This window comes from Trachypithecus francoisi, unplaced genomic scaffold (genome assembly GCF_009764315.1).
Source record: "Trachypithecus francoisi isolate TF-2019V2 unplaced genomic scaffold, Tfra_2.0 Lachesis_group16, whole genome shotgun sequence".
Classification (NCBI taxonomy): Eukaryota; Metazoa; Chordata; class Mammalia; order Primates; family Cercopithecidae; genus Trachypithecus; species Trachypithecus francoisi.
The window spans coordinates 34,200,733-34,213,530 of NW_022681461.1; the positions used below are offsets into that span (position 1 = coordinate 34,200,733).

At 38.3% G+C, this 12,798-nt stretch overlaps 1 protein-coding gene across 7 annotated transcripts in view; it reads right to left on the reverse strand.

The window, feature by feature from the left end:
- Nucleotides 1-12,798, reverse strand: part of SPATA6L (spermatogenesis associated 6 like) — an 81,530-nt gene that overhangs the window by 37,995 nt on the left and 30,737 nt on the right. For all 7 annotated transcript variants that reach the window (XM_033237234.1, XM_033237235.1, XM_033237238.1 and 4 more), the window contains 2 exons: nucleotides 11,916-11,957; nucleotides 449-573 (listed from right to left, as the gene is read on the reverse strand). In XM_033237234.1, coding sequence (XP_033093125.1) covers nucleotides 449-573; nucleotides 11,916-11,957 — 167 coding nt within the window. The remainder of the gene's footprint in view (nucleotides 1-448; nucleotides 574-11,915; nucleotides 11,958-12,798) is intronic.

A 12,798-nucleotide genomic window follows, 5' to 3' on the forward strand; every position in this document is an offset into this window, starting at 1 on the left:
ATCAATTTGTGAGCCTCTGTCAGTTTCCTCTCTGTTAAATGGAGACCATATCTGCCTTGGCTAACTTGAGAATTGTTGGGAAAAAAAATTGATAGTGCAAAATAAATGAAAAATAACATAACTGCTATTGCTACTCTATTTAGTCATAATAGCTATGACTAAACAAACAAATCTTTCTGTTAATCTGCAACAAAAGGAGGCTTTTATAACTATGTGACAATGTAAATATGGAAAAGATTTTAGCCTGATTAGATAAAACTTCCACCTCTCAGATCAATACTGAAAATCAGTATAATTTGGTACCTTGAGTTGGGCATCTAAACGGAGCCACTAAACAGAACAGCAGGGGTACTAACCAAAATAAAGATCAAACCCTGTCAGGAATAAAACATTCAGGTCCCAAGAATTTCTCTCCTAATAGAAGCCCAGATGGACATGAATCACTTACTGGAAAACCTAGAGCCGTCTTCATGAGCACCTCCCTACACCTCCTAGGGTGCGAAGGTGTTAGTTTGGGCTCTGGGAAAAGAAAATCACGTGTGTTTTCTTCATAGTAGGCCAACTCATCCCACACTAGGAAGAAAGGAGAAAAAGTATAAATATCTGTATTTACACCTCTAGGTTTAACAAAATAAAAGTTCAGGCAGATGATGGCAGAGATGGCACTTAGGTAAAAATAGACATATTGATCCTAGCACCTGTTATTCAAGAGGAGACTAATTTCTATTACTTTTTATCTTGTTGATAATTTTTTAAAGCCTTCCAAAGTCATAACAGAGAAAAAAAGACTGAAGAGGTGTTCTACAAAACAGAACAAATAGGAAAATCTATCTTTCCATCTATCCATCCAATTTTTCCTTCAACAAATATTTACTAATAATAACCCTTAAGCCAGGTACTGCGGACAGAATAGGAACAATGTGGACATAGCATTGTTCACACAAGTTTCCAGTTTAGACTGGGGTTCAATGTGTTCTGTGATGCATGGATGCCAAGGGCCCAGATGACAGCTACAGCTGTGGTTCTCAACAGGGGTACCAACCCCAGGGACATTTTGGACATTTGTGGAAATATTTCAGGGGCAGGAGCCAGAGATGTGAGGGAGTCCTGCAGTGCTCAAGACACTCATGCACATCACACAATCTCCCCCATCCCCAACGACTTTCTAATATCCTGCAAACATTCTTGCAGGCTAAAAACTATTTTATAATTGTCTGAGCCTAGAACTTAACTAACTATGTAACTGAAAATAATTATGTAACTATGTTACATGTAAAGACAAAGCTTTTTTTTTTTTTTTTTTTGCATGATTTGGAAATACACTGAATTTTTCCAAGTACTGTGTAAATCAAGGAACAATTGTATTTTGTTTTGTTTGGATCTTTAACCAGACCTGTTTGATATTTTGAAAATCATGTCCCATCCAAATGCTTCATTATGCTTGACACTTACATATTAACATATACATTTTATCATACACCACTTTCATTTCTACTTTATATTACAATCAGATTATGTTAATTTTTTACAGTGACTTGTATAAATTGATTATATTAACTACAAATATTTTTAGTATCATAAAAGGGATACTACAAAATACTCATTACCAAAAGATCTTGGGTCTAATGGGATGAACAACTACTGAGCCGAAGGACAGAAAGCTACCACCTGAATCATCCTTGACCACACAGCAGGTGCCGCAGAAGTGATCTGAACTGAGAGTGGTCCCTGCCTAGAGAATCATCAAAAAAGTAACTGTAGCCAATGAGGCAGTTTTGCTATTTAGTGACTGCCACTTAACTTATGAGAAGAATTCTGATGAGGGTTGCTTCGTTTTCAGTACATCAACTGTAGAACATAATTGACCTTACATCACATAATATGATGCATTAAATTCTTCCTCCTACTAACTCCATTTAATACGAATGTTTTGGTTCTACTGAGGAAAGAATCAAAGTGCAAAAAGAAATTATTCTATATTTTTCATCATAAATAGCATTTCTTTCCACTCGTGCACTCCCAGCCACGCTCCAGCCACAGTGGATTGATGTTCCCTCCTGAGCAATGTGCTTCCACTATGCACACTCTCCTGCATTACTGCCATGGCCTTAGCTGATCTCCCTGCCTTCATTCTCCTGCACTCAAATCCACTATCCGCACACTGCAACGTTTTAAATACATCAGACTGTGCCTTTCTCTGCTTAAAACCTTCCAATGGGCTTCTCATCGCATTAGAATAAAATCTAAGCACCTTACCCTAGACTTCAAGACTCTATATAATCAGGCTTCTAATAATCTCTCCTAATTCATTTATTGCCACTCTCCCCCTTGATCGTCGTTCTCTGTCATCCTTTACCCTTCTTGCTGTCCCTCAAACACACCAAGCTCACCTCCACATAAGGGTTGTGCCTTATCATTCTCCTCCCTGTAAGGTTCCCTCTCTGGGTCTCTGCAGGGCTGCCTCCTTCCTATTGAATAACAGGCTTGGTTTAAATGTCATCTTATCAGAAGGTGGCAACCCAATTCGAAAGAGCACTCCTTCCCAGACACTCCCCATCACATCACCTAGTTTTACTTTCCACATAAGATTTACCACTAGTTGATATTTTTGTTCATGTATTTATTCATGATCTGCTTCCAACAAGGCTCCATGAAAGCAGTGACTTTGTCTTTTCTGTATATTATTCTACTGCTGGCAGGGTTGTCCCTAGAAAGGTGTGAACTCAGAGCAGTTCAATCAGTACATGGCCCAGCCAAGACAATCACACCTGAAAAGGGGCCTCACTGTCAGCATCTTCAACAAGCCCCTTGAAATATTACTAAAGATAGACATTTTAAAACTGAACTTCAATGATGTTCAGAGATGAGTGGTGAAGTGCAGCATCCTGGATGCTGCCCCTAAACCTGTGGAACAATGCTTAGGACATAATGGGTACCTGATAAATGCTTCTTAAATGAATGAACATGAGGACTAAAGTAAGTTAACTTGAGTAAGTGCCAGCTTATGTTAGCCACTCAATAAGCATTAGTTACCCTCTTTGAGACTCAGTTTCCACACTGTTAAAAAAAAGGAGGAGACTAAATGTTCTCTGAAAGCTTTTCCAACTCTTACCCTTCATTCATTTTTCAATTTATTTTCATTCATATATTCAAAAAACACTTCATTCATTGAGAACCTCCTATGTAGTAAGACTTACAGACACTGGATGTATACTAGTGAAGAAGGTAAATATAATCAATGCCTTCCTGGAGCTTATAGTCTATGAGTATTAAACAATTATACAAATAAATGTATAGTTAAAAATTAAGCTCCATAAGAGTAAATTGCTAGGAATAAAGAGATAGAGAGGGTAGGAAGACAGGAGAGAAGATGGGTGTAATTCCTTTTTTTTTTTTTTTTTTTGAGATGGAGTCTCGCTCTTGTTGCCCAGGTTGGAGTGCAGTGGCACAGTTTGGGCTCACTGCAACCTCCGCCTCCCGGGTTCAAGCAATTCTCTTGCCTCAGCCTCCCAAGTAGCTGGGATTACAGGCACCCTGCCACCACATCTGGCTAATTTTTGTACTTTTAGTAGAGACGGAGTTTCACCATGTTGGCCAGGCTGATCTCGAACTCCTGACCTCAGGTGATCCACCCGCCTCAGCCTCCCAAAGTGCTGGGATTACAGGCGTGAGCCACAGCACTCAGGCAACGGGTGTAATTCTAACATCAGTTCTCTGCTTCATTTACTAGTCTCATCCTGGCCTTCTTCATCAATGCTCCTCTTACAATGCTCCCTGTGATGGGCATAATCCTCCCACCTTTGCTGGTCAAAAACAGACTCTGCCTCCATCCAGAAACTCTGAAGTACAACCTGCAAATGGAAAGTGATGTGCCAATTTTCCCAGCTATCACTAGCAACAAAAGACAACTGTCTCCTGAAGCCTATAGTATAGAGTTAAGAACTCTTTTTTTTTTTTTTTTTTTTTGAGACAGAATCTTGCCCTGTCACCCAGGCTGGAGCGAAGTGGCTCAGTCTTGGCTCACTGCAACCTCTGCTTCTCGGGTTCAAGTGATTCTCCTGCCTCAGCCTCTCAAGTAGCTGGGATTACAGACGTGTACCACGAATTCAAATTCTAGGGTCAGGCAAGGTTGGGTTCAAATCCCTGCTCCACCACTTACCAACTATGTGATCTCGGGCAAATTACGTAAACTACTTAATTTCAGTCTCCTCTTCAAGAAAATGTAAAAACTGTCATTGTACCTGCCCTTTAAGACTACTCTGAAGCCATGTATAATGCACAGCACGGCACCTGACATTGCCTACCATTACCAGGATTGCTCTCTGACACCAGCCCAGCAGTGGCCCCAGAACTGCTCTGGCTTCTGTAAACATCATTATGTTCCTACCGGGAACAAACACCTAGATTCCTGATATGATGTTCTACACAGGAGGCCTTTCCTTTTCCCTCTTTCTTTTCATATGCTTTTGGCTAGTTCTTGTCACTGCATCTAAATGATAGCTGCAAATTATTATTCCTGTGTTTAGCAAGAATTTAGATAAAAGTAAGAGGCTAGAAAATTGAAAGCGAGCTCATACTCTATCTTTAGAATCACAGGAATAAAAATAGACTGAAACAGGGTTAGACAAATAAATAGAAGGCTATGAAGCTTCTCAAGACAGTCTCTCTGGTGTGGTTACTTTCTAGAAATCCAAACTGCCACCCAGAGTGAAAACGTCAGCACACCAAGAGGCGGTACAGCAAGAGCCTAGGTTAGAAATAATAAACATATTCACAGGCTGAACAAATCTTATAGGTCAAGGGAAGTATCTGAGAGAACTCAGTGTTCTTCTTAAGAGTTCATTACACAGACAGTGACATCATCAATGGCATCGATGAACTTCTCCCCCAAAAAGGAAACAAATGAGACTTCAAAAGAAATAACAATTGTAATAACAACATTGGCTGGAGGAATATCTAACATTTTTAGAGCATGTCAGAATTGACAGTGTGCTTCCAGATACAGGATCACATTTGATTCCCTCTTTACAGATAAGGAAACTGAGGATTTGAGAGTTTGACCTGTCATGATGCCACATGGCTAGTGATACCATATGGCAAAGTAGGAATTCAAAACCAAATCATCTGAGACAAAAGGTCCTTCCTTGCTAATGCCTATAAAAGTATAAAAGCATTCCTATAAAAGTATAAAAGCATTGCTACAAAAGTGTAAAATATTGCTATAAAAGTATAAAATTAAGCTCTGTTAAGTGAATGGGGGCCCACGAGAATAGACTTTTACAGTTGGACTGAATATACCTGACTTACCCAAAGTGAAGGTATTTATCTCAGAGGTTAATAAAAAGAAAGCGTCAAGCTCACTGTGGAATAGGATCACGCTGCCCCCCTGTGTCCATTCCCTTTTCCCACCTTTGCAAACTGAAGAACAGGAAGGGTCTTTATTTCTTGGCAGCAAATATCACTGGACTTCATTCTTTAGCAGTAAAGCCATATGCACATCTGGATATCATTACTTGTATTATTATTAATTTCTTTGTACTATTAACTTAATGATCATAACATGTCTTTTGAGTATGTGTGTTTGAAAGCAATGAGAAAAAATATCAAGCAATAAATACAGCTAAATGAAAAGGTAACAATTCAGCCAAGAGAGAAATTGGTCCCTGAGAACCCAAATGTGGGCCATGTGACCCCACAGCGCAGTCTGCAGGAGACTTTGAGAAAACAAAAAAAAAATCAGCTAGTATCAAGGATCAGCAGATCATGAGGGCTCACTGCCACTGCTACACGCCCGGTGGGTGCCACCAGCATCACACTAGGAAGACTTGCACAGTGTAGATCATGTGTGCAAAAGTATGCCTGTAATAACATATATGGAACAAATTAATGGATCAATCTGTACTACATCCGAAGCTAAGTAAAATCAATTGTTATTTTGCACAATTCAAATTTAATTTCACTAAAATTACAATCTGAAATTGAGAGATTGTAAATTAAAAAAAAATAACAAGTATAATACAGCTCCCATTTTGCATCTGATTAATTTTTGAGTTATAACCAGTATTTACACACTCAGCTAGAATATTCTGCAATCATTCTTTTCAAACAACTATTCTCGCAACCTTCTCACAGATGAAAAACTTATAGCACTCCAAGACATATTAAGTTTTAACAAGCAAGTTGCAGAATATATATAGTCAACATATATATAGGTGTGTGTGTATATATGCTGAAATACATATTCTGCAATTGACTTTTTAAATGTAGTATATCTTGGACTGTCATATGTCTTTCAAGAGACCAGAAAACCAACATTTAGTATATTCAACCAACCATAAAATACATACACACACAACTATATATACTAAATACTAAATATATTTATGTTTATATACACTGTATTTAATATACAGTCATCCCTAAGTATCCACAGGAGGTTGGTTCAGGAACCCTTGCAGATACGAAAATATCCATGAATACTCAAGTCCCTGATATAAAATGGTGTAGTTGGGGTGAGTTGGTTGAAAGTAAAAAGAGCATAATAATAAAAAATTAAAAATAAGAAATAAAATGGTGTAATATTTGCATACAACCTATGCACATCTTCCTGTATACTTCAGATCATCTCTAGATTACCTAATATAATGTAAATGTTATATAATAGTTATGCTGTATTGTTAAGGGACTAATGACAAGAAAAAGTCTGTACATGTTCAGTACAGACGCAACCATCATAGGCCTAACTACATTTTCGAGTCATGGTTAGTGAATTCATGGATGTGGAACTTGACAATCAGAAGGTCCAACTATATATAAGGTATGTGCATGCATGTGTGTGTATTTTAGGGTTGGCTGAATACACCAAACGTATTTTAGAAGGTTTAAAAAGATACACATCAAATTGTTTTGTTCTGTTTTGTTGAGACAGGGTCTCACTCTGTCACCCAAGCTGGAGTGCAGTGGCAAGATCACAGCTCATTGCAGCCTCAACCTCCTTGGCTCAAGTGACCTCCCTAACCACTCAAGTGACCTCCCTAGCCTCCCAAGTAGCTGGAACTACAGGCACGCACCAGCACACACAGCTAATTTTTTTATTTTCAGTAGAGATGAGGTTTCACCACGTTTCCCAGGCTGCACCTGAACTCCTGCGCTCAAGCAATCCGCCCACCTTTGTCTCTCAAAGTGGTGGGATCACAGGCGCGAGCCACCGTACCTGACCCACATCAAATTGTTAATGGTAATTATCTTTCAGGGATTGTTGAATGGGCTTTTAACATTTTATTTTACATACTTTCATGTTAGTTAAATTTTTTATACTGCGATTACTTAGGTATTGAGTAACTTTTTAAAAATCCATGTAAAATTAAATAAGACCAAAGTGGGCATGCTTCTACTTTCTCAGCATACTAAAATATAATTTGCCAGCAGTGATATATGTTTGAACATAAAATTGGGTCAAAGAATAAAAAACTTATGGAAAAAAACTCAGTGCCCTGATTTCAGCCTGTCACTTTTAGGCTGAAAAACATTCAGTGAGAATTTCTGAAAAGCAGGCAGGAGGCACCTGCTCCGTTCCGTCTACCCATGAAGGTAATGACATCTCCAAAAGCACCTATTCTTAAATTCACAGAGTGGGGTTCTTGTCCGTCTCCAGCGGCAGCCTTTGCCAAAGAACCAAGAAGCAGAAGAAAGAACTACATACAAACTCCTGGGTTCACTGCACTTCACTTGGGCCCTTGACCTGCTCCAGTGATATCCACAGCAGGCAGGACTACGACCCCTATCAAAAGCCTCCTCTGTCCCCTCTGCTTTAGCTGAGACATTTGCTAGTCTCATCTTCCTTCTCCTATGCTCTCTTAAGAAAAAGAAAAGCACACACCATAAAACATCAAAATAATACAACAAAACAGGGAAAATGTAACTGTTTTAAGCATAACTGATTTAAAACTTTGTTAAAAATAAGAATCTATACCAAAATACAACATTTATGTCAGACATTACCCCATAAGTAATCAAAGGACAGTGACAGTCACTTTATACAGAAGGAAAGAAAGAAAACAAATCATAATATGGGAAAATGAAAAATTTTAAGAAGTTTTAAATTTAAGGTTGTCACAGTCATTTCTTAAAAGGAGATAGATCATAAAATAGGATAAAATATATTTTTATCTACTTATTTATTTAGACAGAGTCTGGTTCTGTCACCCAGGCTGGAGTGCAGTGGTACGATCTTAGCTCATTGCAATCTCTGCCTCCCAGGTTCAAGCAGTTCTCCTGTCTCAGCCTCCCGAGTAGCTCGGATTACAGGCACCTGCCATCATGCTCAGCTAATTTTTGTATTTTTAGTAGAAACAGGGTTTCACTATGTTGGCCAGGCTGGTCTCGAACTCCTGACCTCATGATCTGCCCGTCTCAGCCTCCCAAAGTGCTGGGATTATAAGCGTGAGCCATGACATACTTTGCAAACAACAAATCCAATTGACAGTATCCAGCATTAACTAGGATATGGGGAATGGGAATGCCATGCACTCCTGGATGCAGTAGAAGTATTAGAACCTTATTGGGGATCAGCTTACCCCAGTTTAAAAGGCAGGGCTCAATCTAAGAATTCTATTATTTGTAAATATACCAAGAGAAAAATATTTTTATAAAAATGTGAAAGAAAAGAAAATCTAAATGCTCAACAATATTAATTTATGGATAACACCACCACTATGGAAAAATACATAGCTATTGAAAATGACAAGTAAACTATAGGTAACAATGTAAAGTAAGAAAAGTAAAACCCAAAATACTATGGAAATACTGTTTAGAGACCTATAAAAAACACACACATAAATTAATAAAATTATTTATAGCTATCAAAATGATGATGTAGGCCAGGGGCAGTGGCTCACGTCTGTAATCCCAGCACTTTGAGAGGCCGAGGCGGGCAGATCACCTGAGGTCAGGAGTTCGACACCAGCCTGGCCAACATGGTGAAACCCCAACTCTACAAAAAATACACAAAAATTGGCTGGACGTGTTGGCAGGTGCCCATAATTCCAGCTATTCAGGAGACTGAGGCAGGAGAATCACTTGAACCCAGGAGGCGGATGTTACAGTGAGCTGAGGTTGCATCACTGCACTCCAGCCTGGGCAACAGAGCTAGACTCTGTGTCAAAAATAAAAAACTAAATTTAAAAAAAAATGTAGATTTATGCTTTTAGAAATGACAACATAGGCAAGGCATGGTGGATCACGCCTTTAATGCCAGCACTTTGGGTGGCCAAGGTGGGAGGACTGCTTGCATCCAGGAGTTTGAGACCAGCCTAGGCAACACAGTGAGATCCCAGCTGTACAAAAAATACTACTAATAATAAAAATTTAGCTGGGCATGGTGCATGTCTGTAGTTCCAGCTACTGAGAGGCTGAGGCAGGAGAACTGCTCAAGCCCAGGAGGTCATACCACTGCATTCAGTCTGAGTGACAGAGGGAGATCTTGTCTCAAAAGATATATATAAAAAATAAAATTAAATTTAAAAAAATTAAACAACAATATAACAGTGACATACAATGGGGAAAGCTAATAACAGAAAAAAATGTATGTGATGCTATGCAAAAATTCCATATCTATGTATCCTTCTATCTACAGAGAAATATCAAGAAATATGTTCACCAAAATACAAATAAAGGTTCTCTCAGGATTACATAATTTGGGAATGCTTTTTACAAGCAAAAATTATGAAGTTATTTTCATTTTCAGAAAGAAAAAAAAGCAGAAATGTGTAATAACAAAGATCAGAAGAGAATTTTCTGAGTTTTCAGTGTTCTCTCTCTCTCTCTCTCACAGACACACACACAAGTGCGCACGTGCACGCACTTCTATGCCAACAACCCTAAAATCACTAGATAGCTATACTGAAAGACTATTTATGAGAATTGGTGCCACTGAGTGGCAGGTCCTAACCTCTCTCACCAGCTCAGGTCTTACATCATTCAAGACACACTGCAAAGCAAAAGTACCACAGAACAGCTTCCTCCTAGAATCTCATTATTCTAGCACAGGGGTCACAGACTCTTTTTGTAAAGGGTCAGACAGCTAAATGTTTTAGGCTTTGTAGGCCATCTGTTCAAAACTACTCACCTCTGTCATTGCTCTGCAAAAGTGGCTATAAACACTACTTAAACGAACGAGTATGGCTATGTTCCAAAAAGACCTGTACTTAGGAATAATGAAATCTGAATTTCTTTTTCTCTTTTTTTTTTTTTTTTTTGAGACGGAGTCTCACTCTGTCGCCCAGGCTGGAGTGCAGTGGCCGGATCTCAGCTCACTGCAAGCTCTGCCCCCCAGGTTTACGCCATTCTCCTGCCTCAGCCTCCCAAGTAGCTGGGACTACAGGCGCCCGCCACCTTGCCTGGCTAGTTTTTTGTATTTTTTAGTAGAGACGGGGTTTCACCGTATTAGCCAGGATGGTCTCGATCTCCTGACCTCGTGATCCGCCCGTCTCGGCCTCCCAAAGTGCTGGGATTACAGGCTTGAGCTACCGCGCCCGGCGAAATCTGAATTTCATATAATTTTCACATCACTAAATATTCATTTAAAAAATTCGTTCCAACCATTTAAACATGTAAAAACCAAAAATAGTTTGGCAATTCCTCACAAAGTTAAACAGCTAACATATACTCCATTCGCTAGGTATATACACAGAAGAACTAAAAGCAAATACACAACAATTTGTACACAAGTATTCAAAACAGCATTATTTATAAACATCCAAAAAGTAGAAACGTCTTAGTCTATTTTCTGTTGCTTATAACAGAATACCTGAAACTGGGTAATTTATTTTTAAAAAGTTATTTATTTCTTGCAGTTATGGAGGCTGAGAAGTCCAAGGTTGAGGGGCTGTGTCTGGTGAGGGCCTTCTTGCTGGTGGGGACTCTGCTGAGTAGGCAGGTGACACAGGGCATCACATAGTGAGGGTGCTGAGCATGCTAGCTCAGGTCTCTCTTCCTCCTCTTATAAAGCCAACAGTCTGACTCCCATGATAACCCATCAATACATTAATCCATGAATAGATCAACCTATTCATAATGGCAGAGCCCTCATTACCCAATCTATATAGAAGAATATTATTCAGGCACAAAAAGGAATTAAAATCTGATACATGCTACAACGTGGCTGAACCATGACAACATTATGCTAAGTGAAAGAAACCAGACATAAAAGGTCACATATTGTAGGCTTCTATTTATATGAAATGTCTAGAATGAGAAAATCAACAGAGACAGAATTAGTGGTGGCCAGGGCCTGGAGGAGGAAGGAATGGGAAATGATTGCTAATAAATACAGAATTTCTTTTTGGGGTAACGAAAATGTTCTGGAATTAGTGGTGATGGCTGTCCAATCTTATGAACATACTAAAACCAACTGAATTGTACATTTGAAAATGATGAATTGTATATGATTTAAATTGCAATAAAAAATGTGGAAACCATTTCTAGTTCATGGGCCATATAACAATGGCCTACAGGCTGGATTTCGCTAGGGACTATAGTTTACCAACCTTGTTCCAGCAACTAACAAAGAAAATGTCTTAGGGTTTCTCTCTCTCACCGCCCCCCCCCACAGATTAGAACACAGCCAAAGGCCAAAACTTGAAATCAGCTAAGCCAGGACTGAAAAACTGTGGAAAGACAAGGAGTCTGTTTAAGTTATGCTCCCTGTCACCAAACACCATAAAGTTATTATTCTGAAAATAGACAAAATTTAATAGATTGGCAGAAAAAAGGCATGTGTTATATAAACTTATAGACATATAAAGTTATATGTTATTTTAAAACACAACTCTTAAGTACAGTACCCATTTTGTCAGGCCAAATTTATTTTAAAATTATATTAAGCTAATTTAGAAATGTATTTACTGGCACATTACCTGGAGGAACTAGCTGTATTAATTCAAACCTGGTTAGGAAGCCTAAAAAGGAAAAAATGAGATTTTAATACTTCCAAAAATTGCCATGGTCTTTCAATAATTATTAAGTTTTAAACTGTTATAATATCCATTTAATAGTAATAATAATAAAAATAATAATTAAAAATAACTCCAAACCAACATCAAATCGGGTATTTCTAGAATTAATCAATCAAGAGAGTATAATGAGAGTAACAGAATTATAAAAATAGTATTTCACTAGCCATAAAAAAGAACAAGGGTTCATGTCTTTTGAAGGATCTGGAGGTCATTATCAAACTAACGCAGAAACAGAAAACCAAATGCAGCATGTTCTCACTTAAAAATGGGAGTTAAATGATGAGAACTCATGGACACATAGAGGGGACCAATACACACTGGGGCCTACTTGAGGGTGGAGGGTGGGAGATGAAAGAGGATCAGAAAAAATAACTACTGGATAACTTAATAACTAGTTATCATTTTAATAAGGTGACAATTTGTACAACAATACCTGGGTGACAATCTGTACAACAAATCCCCATGACACGGGTTCACCTATATAACAAACCTGCACATGTACCCCTAAACCTAAAAGTTAAAAAAAAATAGCATTTCACCTCCTGAAAAGTATTAAAAAAAAAAGGATGCAATATTTGTCTCCTAAAAGTGCATACAATAAATAAGTGTATATATACATAGAGCTCTAAAATAACAATGCAATCTTCATCTTAAATATTCAAAATCCACTTGTTATCCATTAACGTACAAAAGTTTATCTTGCTTAAAACAGTGTGCAATATGACTATGCAAATTAAACATAAAATATAACTTTTTAAGGCCAGGCATGGTGGCTCGCGCCTAT